The sequence below is a fragment of the Neltuma alba genome, unplaced genomic scaffold (genome assembly GCF_004799145.2).
Source record: "Neltuma alba isolate B1F8T4 unplaced genomic scaffold, ASM479914v2 tig00012019_pilon, whole genome shotgun sequence".
In the NCBI taxonomy this organism is placed as follows: Eukaryota; Viridiplantae; Streptophyta; class Magnoliopsida; order Fabales; family Fabaceae; genus Neltuma; species Neltuma alba.
This window is the reverse complement of record NW_021636588.1, coordinates 1,512-20,150: the sequence shown is the minus strand read 5'-3', so window position 1 is coordinate 20,150 and position 18,639 is coordinate 1,512. Positions and strand designations below refer to the sequence as shown.

The 18,639-nt window shown below is 37.3% G+C and overlaps 1 protein-coding gene across 2 annotated transcripts; it reads right to left on the bottom strand.

Moving 5' to 3' along the window:
• Positions 1-10,134: 10,134 nt before the first annotated feature.
• LOC114721273 (putative E3 ubiquitin-protein ligase XBAT35) lies at positions 10,135-18,121 on the bottom strand. 2 transcript variants are annotated; one of them, XM_028907104.1, is made up of 10 exons: positions 18,108-18,121; positions 14,298-14,509; positions 14,080-14,194; positions 13,456-13,536; positions 13,232-13,320; positions 13,001-13,092; positions 12,755-12,836; positions 12,332-12,434; positions 11,168-11,253; positions 10,135-10,986 (listed from the first exon to the last, which is right to left on the bottom strand). In XM_028907104.1, exons 2-10 carry the CDS (start codon positions 14,397-14,399, stop codon positions 10,354-10,356), a joined length of 1,383 nt encoding a protein of 460 aa, XP_028762937.1. In that variant the 5' UTR covers positions 14,400-14,509; positions 18,108-18,121; the 3' UTR covers positions 10,135-10,353. The 2 variants fall into 2 exon arrangements, with proteins under 2 accessions (XP_028762937.1, XP_028762936.1); XM_028907103.1 differs by lacking the exon at positions 18,108-18,121 and having other exon boundaries at positions 14,298-14,612.
• Positions 18,122-18,639: the final 518 nt, after the last annotated feature.

Sequence of the window (18,639 nt, the reverse complement as noted above, 5' to 3'; positions counted from 1 at the left end):
GTTTTTGTACTGTGGTTTTTTTCACTTCTTCTGGATCAATTGAGAGCACGCCTTTTTCACACTCACTGGAACACCATTCTTTAATCTCAGCTTTTCATTCTTCACCCATCTTGTCTCGTATTATGGCCACCCATTGTTTCTTCTTTTTTTTCTTCTACTAGCAAAGCTCAATGAAGACAAAACTTTATCAAAAAAAAAAACAAGAAGACGACCTGGATAGAAGGCACACTGCATGGATGAGGTAGGACACCGTTTTCTCTTGTTCCCAGGGCTATCTCCTTTTTCTATTACCTTACTTTCTTCTTCAAGCTCCATCATCTCCCATCCTCGTATTTCCCATTCTTCTTCAACCATTGGGTTCACATTACTTTTCTCTTTCATCTTCAGTGGTTCAGCCTCCTTCATGATTTTTCTTTGACCATTTGATTCGAATCTCTAGCTGGTTTTTTGAAAATATGTAACCCGCTTATGCCCAAACTGGTTTGTATTAGGTTAAATTTTTCTTGGTTTAAGCAAAAAACTGGATTAGACAAGTGGCTAGTTTGCCAGCTTAATTCGGTTTATCATTCCTTGACTAATTCCCATTCTGAACCTAAAAACTAAGACATAAAACAAAGAACAGAACCTGAAAATGACAAAAACATTGAACCAAGAGCTAAACTGATGCAAAACCGAGTAATATTAAGAATACCTTAAATACATTTGAAAAAACAAAGGATGTTACCATGTATAAGAGAAAACAGAAAGGAACAGTGTAAAAATTAGGACAACAACAATCATAAGTTCCCCAGCAAAGCCATGATTCTGTTCTACTTAATCCTAATGCCCCGTTTGGTAGCATGGAATTGGGCCTGGAGAAGTGGAAGTGGAAGTGGAACTCTGCTTTTGACTCGTTTGGTGTCATGGAACTCAGTTCCTCATGGAACCCAGTTCCATCAAAAATGATGGAAGTGGGTTCCATCATCCCCCCCAAGGAACCGAGTTCCAGCTTCTCGGAACTGGGGGTCTTCCCATTTTATCCTTTAGCTCCATGGCAACCTTGATCCTCCCCCATCAACGGCGGCGACATTCCTCCACCATCAACGACGGCGACGCTCCTCCACCTGCGCCGATCCTCACTACACCATCGATGGGATCGTCTGAGGAGAGAAGGGGGGCAAGAAGGGACGAAGGCAGGTGACCCATGAGAATAACCTTCCACACTCCAGACCACAGCTTTGTTTGACGGCGACCTTGACAACTTCCTTCACAGAGAAAACCAGGCGCATTGTCGACAACCAAAAGAGGGATGCTTGACGGCGGTGAGAAGATAAACGATTGAGAGCAAGAGGTGGTTATGGGCTTCGATGGAATTTTTTTTCTGCGATTTTCAACTTGCTTTTTCAAAAAATCCATCATCTTTACTGGTCTGGTTTGTGTTTTTCAGTGATAGTAGCTCTTGGAATCATTAGCTTCAAGCCACGAATTTTATGGCCACCATTGATGGCGGCGAAGCTTTGTGGGTGGTGGGAAGAAGGAGTGTTCGGCTAATGGAGTGATGGGTTTACAGTTTTTTCCTTTTTTTTTAGTTTAGGGGTATTTTGGTCTTTTTCATTGAAAATATATAAATTAATGCAACAATTCCACCAACATACCAAACACACTTTAAAACCCACTTCCATTTCCAGTTCCACTTCCACTTCTATTTCCAGTTCTACTTCCATTTCCATTAGAAACTCTTCCATTGTACCAAACGGGGCATAAAGAGTTGGACTTTCCAATCGCATTAAGAAAAGGTAAGAGATGTGGTACTCAACATCTAATTTGTAATTTTGTTGGGTATAATAATCTATCACCTAGAATGCAGGAATTTGTGGCTAAACTAGATGAAGAAAAGATACCTGATAGCTTTCATAAAGCTATCAAGAATCCCAAGTGGGAAGAAGCAATAAATGAGGAATTGAATGCCTTGCGAAAGAACAAAACATGAGAGTTGGTTGACTTGCTACTAGGAAAATCCATCTTGGGTGCAGGTGGGTATTCACCAAGAAGTATAATCAAGATGGGAGCCTTCTTAAGTACAATACTCGTTTGATAGCTAGAAGATACACTTAAATTAAAAGGAATTGACTATCAAAAGACACATTTGCTCCTGTAGCTATGTTTAATACAATAAAAATAGTTCTCTCTCTCTTGTAGCGAATTAGACTGGCCTCTAAATCAAATCAATATAAAGAATGATTTCTTAAATGGTGATCTAGCAAAGGAAGTATACATAGAGATCCCTTTTGGACTCAAAATGGTTAGTAATAAGGTATTTTGCCTTCATAAATCTCTCTAATGGCCTCTAGTAGTCTCTTAGGGTGTGGTTTGAGAAATTCTCCAAAGTAGTCAAAGAAATGTTTTGAAAGCTGGAAAATGTCAAATTGAAGAGGCTAACAAGTCATGGTTCACATAATCAGATCAGTCAAACTGTTTGGTCTTACTGGTGACAAAATAATTAAATAAAAAATAACATTATACATATATATAATGATATAGATATAAAAAAAATTAGTTAATTAAATGCAAAACTATAATATTTCTTACATTATCAATATTAATCTATCCCAAATTTTATTTTTCCTCCCATTCTTGTCACACCTTTTAAATTATGATCAAATATAAACACATTTTCCAAAGCACATTTTCCAAAGTCTTCACTTCCCTCAATACCCTTACTCTTTTTTCTCTTTCTTCGTAATTTGTTGTTTCCCTCCTCCCTCTATTTCTTCTTTCTTCTTTCTTCGTCTCATATCCTCTTTCTTTTCCATTGGTGCCATTTCTGATCTCTCCTTTCATCCTCCATTATAACACCCACACAACTCTTAATCTTACTTTTGAACCAACTCCTAAAGGCAAAGAGAAGATAATAGATGGAGGTCATTAGAGTTGTAGCTGTAGAGGTAAAATAAGAAGGCCAAAGGGAAGGAAAAAGAGGAATACTTTGAGGACGTGTTTGAGTCATATGGTTCTTTAAAAGTTGCTCCAGTTTCCGACTCAAATTTGATTTTTGGCTCAAAAGCCTATTAAAAATGGCTCAATCTAGTCCAACCCTTATGAAATGGTTTAAATGCTTAAGAAGGATCCCTGGTGTCTCCAGATAGCAGTTCACCCAGTCTAACCATCCGATTTTGTTTGGGTCTCAAAACTTTGAGTTAAAGCTCAAGGCTATTGGCAATGCCAAACTGACCATACTATATTCATAAGACATAATTCTAATTGTAAACTTATGGTGTTAATTGTATATGTAGATGATATTATAATCTTAAGAAACGATGTTGAGGGTATTAATTAGCTGATAAAGTCTTTAGCAGAAAATTTTGAAGTAAAAGACTTATGAGGTATCGGGTGCTTTCCAGAAATGGAGGAAGTTTGGTCAAGTAAGGGAATATTTGTCCCTCAAAGCAGGTACACACTTGATCTGCTTAAAGAAACAGGTATGTTAGTAGCTAGCCCAGACTACAAGAGCATGTTGGAAACACCAGGAGCACCAATTGATGTTGGAAGGTTCAAACGCCTTATGGGTAAGCCTATATGCATGGCTCATGCTCTTCTATTTCTCAGTGAATGTTATTAGTCAATTCATAAGCCAACCTCAAGAGATACATATGGAGATGGCTCAGAGAATACTGCATTCTTTGAAATTGGCCCCTCGTAAGGGCATTCTCTTTGAGAAAGGGAATATAAGAAACTTGAAAGTTTATACAAATATAGGCTATGGAGGCACACATGAAGACATGAGATCAACATGTAGTTATTTCACCTATTTATGAGGAAATTTAGTTAGCTAGAGGAGTAAGGAAAAAAATATAGCGTCAAGAAGTAGCACAGAAACTGAGTACAAGGCTCTAGCTTTTAGCATATATGAAGGTAGTTGGAAAAGACTAATGGCAAAACTTAAAATCAAGATGAATCCTAAGATGAAATTGTACTATGATAGCAAGTCTGCTATTTGTTTGGCTAAGAATATGGTGCATCATGATCACACCAAACACATTGAGAAGTTGGAATTAGGACAAGCATATCATCTATGTTTGCTCTGGAGAACAAACAAAAAATTTATTGACTAAGGGACTGTCTGGTTCAAAATTTGAGGAGCTATGTTGTAAGCTGGAAATGATAAATATCTATTTACCAGCTTGAAGGGGAGTGTTAGGGTGTTAGACTCCTAGAATTTAGGAATGAAATATTAGAATCATTATTATTAGTTTAATTATTTTATTACTAGTTTAATTATTTACTATTTAAAGTTTGTTATTTTAATTTTTCTGTTTTATCAAAATATTTTATAGTTTTAGATATGATAATATATATGTTAGATATATGGGATAATAAAGCTATTGGCATCTCATATTATATATATATATCAGTTGGGCTGTTCTGTTTTTCACAGTTGTTGAATAATACAAATTTCATTCTCCCAGTCACTCAAGACTTCATAACAGATGAAGATTTTCAAATGGTTTGCATGACCATTGGAGGCAAAACAAGTGTGACTGACTTTCTAAAATATTGGAGGAGGAGGAAGGCATGCAAGTCACAAGAGAAGCATATTTTCTAATATTTCACTATGATTTGCGAGTAGGCACTCTGTGGGATGCTTTAATTTTCTGCGCTTGTATTGAATTGCTAATATACTGTTACTAGCACTCATTTGGAATGCAAGCCCAACTATAGCTTTGGATAGGACCCATAAGCATACAGCACGTGAGGTGGTTAGGAGGGGAACAAGAATTCACCAGAGGACATGGAAATTGCGTGAGAATGAGAATCATAAGATGTACTAAGAGTGTGAGGAGAGGGCAGTGAATTGTGTGTGGTCCTACCTCCTCTGTGATTTCCCTTCTTCTCTGGACCATTTCTTTCTGCTATTTCTATTATTCCCCTACGACAGTCACTATCCTTGCTTTTAGGATTTGCTATTTTTCATACAAGTGTACTGTGAATTTTGCTGGATTAATACAGTACCGTTGCGTCCATATTGTTCAATTTGATCTTCTATTTTCAGCATTCTTCTACTATCAGGTATAACTGTTACATTGGTGCTTTCATTGACCCTCTATGGATGAAAACACTTGTTTGAAGGAACTCGCTACTGATATTAAACGTTTACACGAGCTGGGTGAACAACGCGATGCCGCTTTTCAGAATACGATTGCTCAGTTGCAGTTAACTGCTTCTCATACGGAAACAGTGCATCCTGCTTGTATGGATCACATTGAACGGTCTGTTTTAGACATTAATCGTTCGGCTGATGGTATTAATCATAAGATTGATTTGTTACTGAACTCGGCTGCCACTGAAGTTCCAGATTATGGGGGTTCTTCATCATCGATTGGTCAGCAATTTCCTTCCAAAGTTAAGATTGATTTTCCCCGATTCAATGGTACTGATCCTTTGAACTGGATTTTTCGTGCGGAGCAATATTTTTCTTTGTATGAAACTTCTGATTTGCAACGGATTGTCTTGGCTTCAGTTCATTTTGAGGGCGATGTGGTTCCTTGGTTTCAAATGTTACAACGTCCTAATCAGGTTCCCTCTTGGATTGCTCTCACGAAGGCGATATAGTTACAGTTTGGACCGACCAGATTTGATAATCCTCGTGCCCAATTGTTTAAGTTAGGCCAAACGAGATCCGTGGAACAATATCAAGCTGCCTTTATGTCGCTCGCTAATTGTGTTAAAGGTCTTTCTGATAGTGCTCTTATGGACTGTTTTATCAGTGGCTTGAAGGATTCCATTAAAAGAGATGTATTAGCCAGAGAACCTACATCCTTGCAGCATGCAGTTGCCTTAGCCCGGTTGTATGATGAGACTGGCTCTAAAATGGATTTTGGGCTTAGGCCCAAGTCCAACACTGTTTCTTCCTCATTTTTTTCCAAGATGACATCCTTTTCGGGTGGATCTTCGGGCTCGTCTTCTCTTATGGCCTCTAAATCATCATCTGCACCACTGTTGCCCACTCCACCTACGAAACCAGCTCCTCAAATCAAACGACTTATTGCAGCAGAAATGCAGTTGCGTCGTGAGAAAGGTCTGTGCTATAACTGTGATGAGAAGTTTTTGGCGACTCACAGGTGCTCTAATCATCACTTTATGATGCTGTTAGTGGATCTCGAGGACGAGGATGTAGCTCCACTGCAATCTGAGGAACTATTACCGGCGTTGGAAGACTCTGTGGTGTTACACCACCTTTCTCTTCAAGCTTTTCGGGGATCTCCTGGTCCTTGTACCATCTGTTTCACGGGTCATATTTTGGGGTCTGAGGTGGAGATACTGTTGGATGGGGGTAGTTCGGATAACTTCATTCAACCTCGCGTGGCACAATACCTTCGTCTTCTGGTAGAACCTGCGTCCTCTTTTCGTGTTTTTGTTGGTGATGGAAACAATTTAATGGGGGAGGGAGTTGTTCACTCCATTCCTCTTCGGATTGGGGGTCATGACACACCCATTGATGCATTTGTGGTACCTATTAAGGGATCGGATATTGTTTTGGGTGCTTCTTGGTTAGCTTCATTAGGCCCCCATATTTCGGATCATAACACAGCAACTCTCCGCATTTATCGAGACGGAAAATTTATTACTCTTCAAGGTGACCGTCATCGTTCTCCCACTTGCATTCAATATCATCATATGAGACATATTGTAGCCACCGATAGCATTGATCAATTGTTTGCTCTGGCGTTTATGCCTACTAAATCTCCCAGGGAATTGTTAGAATTTCCAGAAGATATTGCTTCCGATATCCTGTGCATTTACAGCGGTTTTCGGGGGTATTTGCCACTCCCAAGGATCTGCCTCCACCTTGTAATCAAGATCATGCTATTAATTTGTAGGAGGGTGTTTCTCCAGTGAAGGTCCATCCATACCGTTACCCTTTCTCTCAGAAAAATCAAATTGAGGCCATGGTTTCTGATATGTTAAAGGAAGGTATCATACAACTGAGTAATAGTCTGTTCTCTGCCCCTGTTCTATTGGTTAAAAAAAAGGATGGATCCTGGCGTTTTTGTACAGATTATAGGGCTTTAAATACAGTCACCATTAGGGACTCTTACCCAATTCCAACAGTGGATGAATTATTGGATGAGTTAGGGGGTGCACAGTATTTTTCAAAGCTTGATTTAAGATCCGGTTATCACCAAATCTGAGTAAAGGCTGAAGATAGATATAAAACAGCTTTTAGAACTCATCATGGGCACTATGAATGGCTTGTTATGCCATTTGGTCTCACAAATGCCCCGGCCACCTTTCAAGCTGTGATGAATGACGTATTTCGCCCATACTTATGTTATTACCGTCGCTTTATTAGGGGATATGCATCAATTGCTGCTCATCTAACTGCATTACTACAGAACAATGGATTCTCTTGGATAGCTGAGGCTGCAACTGCATTTGAGAATCTTAAAAAGGCGTTGACTAAAGCTCCTGTGTTAGTTTTACCTGATTTTTCAAGACCTTTTGTTTTGGAAACTGATGCTTCGGGATCTGGCATTGGTGCTATATTGAGTCAACTGGGACACCCTATTGCATTCTTTTCAAAGAAACTTTCTCCTCGGATGTGATCTATGTCCACTTATACTAGAGAAATGTACGCCATTACTGAAGCAGTGGCTAAATTTCGCCACTATCTTATTGGTCATCCATTCATAATTCATACTGATCATCAAAGCCTTCGATATTTAATGGATCAGACGATTCAGACACCAAAGCAACAAGAGTGGTTGCCTAAATTACTTGGTTACAACTATACAATTGAATACAAGCCAGGGCGAAGTAATGGAGCTGCAGTTTCTTTTTCTCGAAGCTACTGTATGGCTTATTTGGCTCCTGTCAGTTTGTTGATTGAGGAGATTGCATCTGCCCAACGTAATTCATCGAAGATACAGGCCATTATGCATAAGATCTCTCATCAGCAACCTACTGTTCACCAGTACAACATTACTAATGGCTTATTGTTTTATAATAACCGTTTGGTTATACCTACTGACGCTTCTGCATTAATTCAGAAAATTTTATGTGAATTTCACTCCTCTCGCCTAAGCGGTCATGCAGGTTACTTTCGCACTTTTCACCGTATAGCTGCTCAATTCTTCTGGTTTAAGATGCGAGATGATATTCGATCTTTTATTCATTGTTGTGACATTTGCCAGCAGACTAAGGTCTCCCAAGTACATCCTGCTGGGTTGCTACAACCATTGCCAATTCCTTAAGCTATATGGGAAGATGTAGCAATGGATTTCATTACTGGTTTGCCTAGTTCTAAGGGGTACGCTGTCATCATGGTGGTAGTTGATCGTTTGTCGAAATATGGTCATTTTGCACCTCTCAATGCCAATTTTACTAGTCAACAAGTTGCTGATTCTTTTATCCAGAATGTGGTTCGCCTCCATGGTGTTCCAGAATCTATTGTTTCTGACCGTGACAAGGTTTTCACTAGCAATTTTTGGCAGCATTTGTTTAAGTTACAAGGCACCACTCTTTCTATGAGCTCCTCTTATCATCCACAAACTGATGGCCAGAGTGAAGTTTTAAACAAATGTCTGGAAATGTATCTCCATTGTTTTGTGTATGACAACCCTAAGCTATGGGTTACATTGTTACCTTGGGCAGAATTTTGGTATAATACATCGTATCAGGAGGCAATCAAAATGACTCCTTTTTCTGCTATATATGGACGTGATCCTCCTATTCTGTATTCTGCCTCTGAGCCGATGAATGCTTCCTCCGAGGTCTTGACCCAGCTGTATGACCGTGATGTGCTCTTAGCTAAGCTTAAACACAATTTACACAAGGCACAGGTACGGATGAAGAAGTTTGCTTATCAGAAGCGTTCTGAACTTGACTTTGTTGTTGGTGATATGGTTTATGTTAAGTTACAGCCTTATCGTCAAGTTTCGATCTCTTTGCAAAGGAATCAGAAATTGGGGCTTCGCTATTTTGGTCCTTTCCCTGTTATTGAGAAGATTGGCACAGTTGCTTACAAGTTACAATTGCCTTCTACTGCTAAAATTCATCCTGTCTTTCATGTTTCCTTCCTCAAGAAATGCCATGGTAATCCCACCGACCAATACTTGCCTCTTCCACTGTAGACGACTGATTCTGGTCTTGTGTTGACCCCTATTGATATATTGCAAGTCCGTCAGATTTTGCTTCATGGACAGTACGTGACACAGCTACTGGTGCAATGGGATGGGGCTATTCCTGCTTCTTGGGTTGATGTTCAGTCTTTCATCACTCAATTTCCTGATTCTGACCTTGGGGACAAGGTTAGTTTTAATGGGGGAGGAAATGTTACCAGCACTCATTTGGGCCTGGGTGACAATACAGGGAATGCAAGCCCAACTACAGCTTTGTATAGGACCCATGAGCATACAGCACGTGAGGTGGTTAGGAGGGGAGCGAGAATTCGCCAGAGGACGTGGAAATTGCGTGAGAATGAGAATCATAAGATGTACTGAGAGTGTGAGGAGAGGGCAGTGAATTGTGTGTGGTCCTACCTCCTCTGTCATTTCCCTTCTTCTCTAGACCTTTTCTTTCTGCTATTTCTGTTAATTCCCCTGCGACAGTCACTGTCCTTGCTGTTAGGATTTGCCATTTTTCATATAAGTGTACTGTGAATTTTGCTGGATTAATACAATACCATTGCGTCCTGATTGTTCAATTTGATCTTCTATTTTCAGCATTCTTTTACTATCAGGTATAACTATTACATATACCATGACTCCTTTCACCAAATTTTGTTATTGAATTCCTTACGTGGGTTTCGTAATAAATTTTGCCGAGTATTTTCCTAATAATGGTAAGATTATTACTGTCCATATAAAATTATTTGTTTTTTTTTGCACTCCATCTTATTTCTTGTTACGCCAAACATAAGGAGAGAAAATCACATCCCGTTTTTATTTTTCCTTGTCTTCATTTTCTTTTGTTTAACCTTTTAACATTGTGTAGCTTCCAGTCATCGGCTTCTTTTGAAAATGAATGACCCTGCCACTGCCACGTTAAAAACTTATAACACGGATCCGAGGAGACGGGGCTTATAGGCTATTGAAGTAATCCAAGCTTACATATGTTCCTAGGCGGAAACCACAAAACAGGCACGCGCGCACACACATATAGATATATATATATATATATATATCACAAATGAACAAAATCCATACGGTACACTTTGTAAATCAGACTCACAGAATCACAATACGTAACATGATGATAGGATTGTACCAAAAAAAAAATTTGATGATAGGATATTCACAAAGACCCAAAGTGGGCTCTCTATACTTTTCTGTCATTTTCAAAACGTAAAACAGGCAGGGCCATATTAACATTGTCTTAAACGTGATATATCTTTATCACCTGATCGATCTTTGCTCGACAAACCGGGCAACCCCATTTCTTTGCTTTGACCTCATTCAAGCAAGACATGCATCCGGCAACATGGCCACAGGGTATGCATACACCCTCGGCCGGAGCATCTAAACAGATCACACAAGAAGAACCACTCCCCGCGGCAATCTTTTCATCTTCAGGTGGCTTCTCTGCGGCTGAAGATGATATTTCAACAGGGCTTACATCAATTGAGGGGTAATGAATGGGGCCATTAACTGGATACTCATCCGCAATTGGAGGAGCTGATGGAATCAAATCTAAACCACCAGAGCTTTGAGAAACAGGCTCATCATCATCGATGGGCTCACTTGAATTGCTACCCAGTGCAACTTCATTTGCAGGCAAACTACCACTTGTCTTCGGATTTGACGTGCTGATTGAACCATGCATGTTTGTAGTTTCTCCACTTGACGAGCTTGCTCCAAAGTTTGGCAGGGTATTTGCAAGGGATGGCCTCTCGTGCACGGCAGACTGCATAGATGCTCTGATAGCAGCAGCCATCTCTAGATCTTCTGCAGCTGGTGGCGCTGAGGGAGGAGCTGTTCTAATGTTACCCTGCAAAAATGCCGGACTTTCCTGAAAGTCCAGAGATTTTCAGATTGAAGAATATTGAAGACAGCTACAGATTGAAATTTTGTCTGCCAACCAGCCAACATACTAATATAACCATACAAATTGTGTCAATCTGAACAAGCAATAAATGGAAATAAAATACAGCAAATTAACACCGATGAACCACAGATAACATGTGACAAACCTGTGGAATTCCTTTGCATGCATCAGAAAACCACTTAAGTTGTTGCTTGTCACTCTCACTTGCAGGTGCAAGTTTAATACGTGTTTCTGGAAATAAGCAAAAAGTTGAAACAGTAAACAACAACAATATACTCTGCTTGTTATAAGCCTTTCAATAAGGAAGATAATTTTTGTATTAATTCCTAGAAATATACAGTGCCAACATTGATTTATATAATTGAAAGAAAAAGTTTGATAATAAAAGTAACTCCTAGAAATGTGATAACTCTTAAAGAGAAACTAAAATAATAGGATACATAGGATAGAAACTCTAAAACTTCTAGTTCAATAACTACTCCCCAACAACTATAAGAACATTCATGATATACTACTATTATTGATTAAAAAACTAATCATAGTATTATATACATTTTTATTATTTGCAAATATTTCAGTACCATATTCTATTGATAATATGTAATACTATACAGGTATTTTGGTAGGGTTTAAATGACAAAACAAGAAAATAGATACAAAACGAGACAAGAAAGAGTAAACTCAATATCACTGGTCCACAACCCAAACCAGACCAGTCTATTTTGACTGGTCCAACTGGGAGGTGGTACCTCAAACCTGATTTGCAATTTAGATAACTCCATACCATAATAAATCATTCCCAGGTTGAGTTATCAAAGGAATTCATGACCCAGACCAGCAACACATCTCAAAGTCTGATTCATAGCACCATGTCACTCAGGAAATATTTTTCATTTCTTGTAGTGGGCTTTGAACCTGGTACCCACATGGGTGCTTTGCACAAAGCGAAACAAGTTGGCACCCAGAATTCGTGTTCTTAAAAGTTTAATAAATACACAAACAACTTTGCACATGTTTAGCCTGTTTATCTTATATACTTCAATAAAAGGCAACAAGTCTAAGCATTCAATACACTAGATATCCTATAATTTCCGTATTTTAATTAACACCATCATTATCTTGTAGGTTCCCCCCGGGGGGGGGGGATTACTATAAGTAATATTTGAAAAATTACGTGTACACACATATTTATGGCATCATTGAGTTCAACTATGGCTTAACCAATTAAATTAGTAAAATTGTGACCCAACAGTCAATCCATCTTTAAGTCCAGACCAATTTTGAAACCTAGCTCAAGTTAGGAGATTACTTGTAGTGAGATCAGCGATAGTCACTGAAGGATCTGACTGGTGTAGCTTTGGTTCATCTAAGTTGGCCTTCCAAAGAGCAATAACTGTCCGTGGTTGTGCATCCTGCACATTTAATAATATGCTTTACATCATAACACATGATAATAGTAAGGCAAGAAGATAGAAAACTTAGCCCTGAATCAAGTATCCATTTGTTAGTTTCACGTGCAAACAGATATCAGTATAGCAATTAGAATTTCAATGTAGTTCACAAGATTCATTCAAAGTTTAGATAAGTAAACTAAGTAAGATGTTACAAGTCCTAAAATTATTTGATGAACTTACCATCCACAGAAATTGACACATTCTACCTAGTCCACTCACTTACAAACAAACCTCAGTATCTGTTTCTCAGGAAGAATTATATATTCATTCTCACATACCTGCATACTAGAATATATGGCAAGCTCCAGCTTGTAGGGTCTGGTAAGATTCCGAGAGCCAACTGGTAAAACAACCACCCAACTGCAAGAAATTGTTGAATGATTGGCATAATCATAAAAACGTGTAAGAAAGTTCCTTAGAAGACCCCAAAAAATTTGAAAGCAGTGAGGAACACCTGCAATCCATCTAGCAGAGAAGGAAAATGAGGGAAAAGAAAGCTTCAACAAATATCACTTGATACTCACACTTTCTTAGATACTAGCTGTGGAGCTACTACTTCTAGGAATCCAGGTCCATGGAACTCCCGCAGCCAACCAGAGAACAAGCAGAGATGACTCTGCAAAATAAGAAACATCCGAGGAATTTTGATGATCTATGTATCATGAAAAAGAAAAGAAAGAAAACACACCCAATCCGTTCAACTTAATATATCAGGCAGGGACGTTTTGGTATTACAATGAGAAGTCCAAACATACCTCAATAGCATGAACAACATTGCCGTGGCCCTTGGCCCTGGCAACATCAAGAGCAGTTTGGCAATCATCATTCATGAACAATGCATTAGCTGACAAGTTTAACAGCAGATGCCAAATCAATGTCCTGAGAATTGAAAATTAAAGAAGCATACGCCAAATTTTTGAACGAACAAAATCAACATGAATGGTCAAAACTTCGGAAAAACAGGGGCATTGTATCATACCTCCATGCAAAAGGAGCAACTTCACAATACTCTCAAGGCCTCTTTTAGCTGCATGATGCAATGGAGTGCCAGCATGCCGTCCTATCCAATAGCCAATCTCTAAAGTCAGAAGTAGTCAATGAAGCCAAAGGAAGACATGGATCATGCTAGTTTAATTGATTCATTACAGGAAAAAAGTTTTTCTTAGGAGTTTGCTATGTTCTTAGGTGTTTACTTGACTCCATGTGCCAACTTGAATATCCAAATTTGCCATATTTTAATTAGAGAATCTAATGGCAAACATATGTAAACTCCACCGAAGCTTTCTCATTCATTTCAATACTTGATGCTAATATCATGATGGCTAAAACAAACAATAATCTGAAATAACTTGAGAGAGAGAGAGAGATAGAGAAGCAGTCAAACTACGAAATTTGGCGGTATCAAAACCATCTTAAACAAAGCTCGTGTTCCCAAGTCTGCAGTTAATGAAGTTTCTTAAAATTTGAGGTGGGTCACGACCAATTTTTGTTTATAGTAATAGAATAGAATTATTTGATTCCACTCGAAACAGACAGCATACAGGTCCAAGAAGCTAATGATTGAATTCTGATAAACCTTCGACAAGTGAACCAGAAACAATACCCGGACGGTATGCATTGACATTGGCACCAAGTTCAATCAATATTTTGGCGACATCATACAGCTCAGGGTTCATACAAGCAACGATCAAAGGCGTCTTTCCCTCTCTGTCCACCCACTGCAGCGAAATCAACAAATCATCACAGTGAACAAGAAAATACTTCAACAGCTACCAGAAATGAAAATAAAATCATCTGGGAAATTCACCACAGCTTCTTTACCTCTAATCCTGCTCCCTCCCTATGAAGGGCTTTGATTCCTTCGATGTTCCCATAACTGATTTGCTGGTAAAGAAGCTCGTCCTTCGATTGCGTTTGGCCCATCAAATCCCCACGAAATCAGTCGTAAGGAGGGGAAATTTTGCGTGGAACAAGGAAAATCTTGTGATCACAGATTTTGCAAAAATTCGGGAGTAGAGTTCTGGATTCAGCCTCTGAAGAAACCAGCGAAGAAATAGGACCAATGAGGACAATAATTCCAGGAAAATGTCTTAACTTTCCTGGAAAAGGGATGACAGCAGAAGGTGTGATGGCAGAATGGCGATATCTAGCAAAGACGAAAATGAAATAAGAGAAATTACAACCTGAAAAAGGTACCCAAAAAAAAAAATAATTTTGCAAGTATACAGCTTGTTATTAGAATGGTTAATGAGCATGTGCCGGCTCTAAAAGGCAGGACCTAAAAGTACCTGTTTTTTAAAATCAACACAACTTAAAATTCTCTTTTTTTTTTTTGGACTCCACAACTTAAAATTATCTAATCATTCAAGTCAGATTTTTAGGCATGCGAGTTTAGAACCTCAAAAAGTTAGCCTTTTTTTTTAATTTAAATTCTTTTTAATTATTTTGAATTTTAAAATAAAAAATAAAACAATAAAACATCTAAATTTTGTATTTAGATGTTTTAAATATATTAGTAAAATAAACCAATGGTGTATAAGGAAAAAGAATCAAAAACCAATAAATTATTGTTCCAAATAAAAAAAAACCCAATGAAACAGGAGAAACAAAAAGACAAAAACTAACAGTTAAAGATTAACCACATCAGTATGATTATTATCTTTGTCGCCATTTTCATCACTATCATTAAGATCAACAATATTTGATTGTTCTTCTATACAAGTGGGCTCTTTTTCAACAATAAAAATATCAAGATTTTTGTTTACATTACCCTTATTTAAAGTAAGACTTTGCAGTAGTTATGTGTGGCAATAAAAGCTGAACATTTGGCAGAATGAGAAAATTTTTATACTTTGTTAAGACATGTGAATCGATGGTAAAAGAAGATCTACTAGCTATTATAGTGATTGGAATGCTAAAAATATCAATTTCCATTTTTGAAAGAATTGAAAATTGATTTTAATTGTTCTTCTACCAATTCAAGATATCTAATTCTTTCTAATTATCTAGTTTAAATATTGATTCTTCTAAATATTTTTCTAGCTTAGACTTGTTCATAAAAGACTAATACATAATTGTATAAATATATTGATAATAAAAAAAATAGACGAGCTTAAAAGAGCTTGTCCTCACCTCATGGATTGGCTTTTTTACTTATGAGCCCTATAAAACTAGCTTTTTTAAGTCCAATTTTTTTTTAAACCTCCTAAAATACAAGTTCAACCCTTCACTTAAAAGGGTTTAAACAGGCTGGCTTGATGGGCTTGCCAATTTTGATGGCTCTACCTGTAGTCATAAATATATCATATAACAACAAATCTTGAGAAATCTTGATACAGCGAACATCAACGTATTTTTAAAAACCAAAGACACTTAAATAATCTAAATTTTTATTTGGATGATTAAATTTGTCAAATTTCTAATTAGGTCACATGAACCAAAATTTTTTTTAAAATTTTATGAAATGACTCTAATGCCTTAATCATTAGAAACATAGGGCCTGTTTGGTAGAAAGAAAATGTTGGAATGGAAGGAATGAAATGAAAAATTTAAAAGTGATGACATGTTTGGTAAGTGCCAGGATAAAAAATAGTTGGATGAAAAATTCAATGTTTGGTGTAATGAAAATGGGTCTGAAAATGCTGACAAAAAGACTGCTTTACCCTTAATGGAAGAATAAAATAGTAATAAAAGAGGGAGAAGATTTTTTAAATGAGATGTGACAAAGCCCTTGACATGAAAGCACAGATACTGTTGCCACCGAAGAGAATAGAGGCGAATGAAGGAGGAAAATGGCAGAAAGAGAAGGAAGCACCAATGACAATGCGCCAACAGCGGCTAGCATGAGCGAAGGAGGAAAATAGGCTTGGTTATCTGGAGTACAATAAAAATAAGGTGGAAGAAAGACTTCCAAGTTATGGGTTAAAGGCAAGGAGCCATATACAACCTCACATGAGGAAGCTCTGTCAAGACTGGTTGGTTGTATGCGAAATGTTGTGGGGACACTCTGCATATGGATTCTGGTGGGATACTCGCACAAGTTCTATCCTGGAAAATCTAGCTGCGTGAGATACATATGTTCAAGTAAACAATTTTTGGAACAATATTGCTATGTTTAGATGATAATTGAGTAATGGGTGAAGATAATTTAAATTGTTAATTTGGTAATTAGCAGGTTCACCTACTAAGCAAGAAGTTCAAAGGCAAATCTTATTCCTACTTTGTGAAACTTTGCTTAGCTTGGAGAGATTAAGCGCGTGAGATGACCCGTCCTAACAATGGTGGAGATTTTTTTTTTTTTGGTCCAAAACAATGGTGGAGATTGAATGCATAGGGGAGCGGAAGATACTAGGGAATGTGTTCGAATTTGTGTGCATTTTGTTATGTAGGCTGTGCTTAGGTTTGGTATGTTAAAAGGAAAGTAGAAGATGATTTCCTTCTAGTAGAATTGTAATGTACAATTGTTTTGCTTAGTGGTGTAGTGTGTAACGAATGCTGTATTGTTCATTATGGTTATTATAAAAGTGGGAGTACAAGTGTTATATTTCGTAGACCTCTTTAAGACAAGGAATTATAATTATTATATATATATATATATATATATAAGAATAGATATCCTTATTTATGTGTAAAATGAATGATCCTATTAGCCGGGAAAAAAAGAGTGAGCTCATGTTTAACTCGATTTGATACAATAAATTCCAATGCAACAGGGTCAACTAGAATTGGTGAAAGTAAGGTTGAATTTGTGACAGAAATAACATTATTATTTGTGACTTGGTAGATGGTGGTGGAATTTGTCCAATGAATTGAAAGTTATGAGAAAAACGCCCAATTTGATGAACTTAAGTGATACAAAAATTCTAATTTACTTGATTCATAGAGTGGACGCTATGAAGTGTGAGGAAGAAAATAGGTCATAAATACTAAACAGTGACTAAAATTAATGAAAATATACATGCATATGAATATGAAGAAGGATAAATAACAGAAAACAAACTTCATTGATGTAAACTTTGCAAATAACATTAAGTCCATTGTCTAACAAACAAAGATAATAAAATATCATGAAAACAATTGCTTCTAATCACAGTAAATGGGATCCATAATACATTAATTCTTATTTGTCCTTTTGGCTGGGCTACTTTTCATCCTTTTGCCCCCAGGAGAACATCTAGAAGTGGGGAGTTGAACAAGAGCAAAGATGTCATCACACCTGCATCTAGTGGAAGGCCAAGGGAAGGGATTTGTAGTTTCAAATGTCACATGCTCTCGTGGAGATGGTTGTAGGCTAGGCATGAAAGTGGGATCGTGTATGAATGAAAGGGAGTAGAAAGCCTTAAGGCCTTGGGTTCAAGAAACAAGACCTAGAAGGTGTTATGGGGGGGTCAGAAGGTGGAACATAAGGAATAACTGACCCTAGGATGATGGGTTCAGGCTTGTGGTTTAATGAAGGTGTCAGGATGAGTTAGTGAAGGTTGTGCTTGTTCGTCCAAGTTGAGATGAGTTTCAAAAGCATATTGGTCAGAGTAGGGCTCTTAAGGTTTTGGTGATTAAATGTCACATCCTACCAAATTTGATCATGAGAATATGAATAATACATTAGAAAGATGGTCAAATAGTAAAATAGACTCAGAGGCAGAATAATTTTTGAGTTAAGCTTCAACACTTGTCTAGACTAATATTTTTTAAATTATCAATCCAGGAAGGGCAAAATAGAAAAATTAGAGAAAATTTTTAGAAAATTCCTAAAAAATAATAAAAAAACAAATTAGAGGTTTTGAAACTTTATTTGAGGCCCTAGAGATGCAAATGGCATAGAAATAAATTATTATAGGATTTTAGTAAAACAGAGGTTTTTCAGAAAAACAGTGAAAAATTATGCCGAAACAATTATTTTAGATATGTAGAGGCCTCAATAATTCTAAAAAAATATGAAAAAATTATTTAAGGATTTATTTGGATTGATAAAATTGTTTCCAGGCATTGGAGGTGAAAGAATTAATTTTAAAATATTTAATTACCAAAATCTTATCGGTAAAGCCTGATTTCAAAAAAAATTCAAAATGAATAGTTAGAGGTGGAGATAAATTTCCAAAATTTTCAAAATGCTTTCCTATATTAGAAAGGAGTTTTTGATAGAGAGAAATGAATTTTTGGAGGC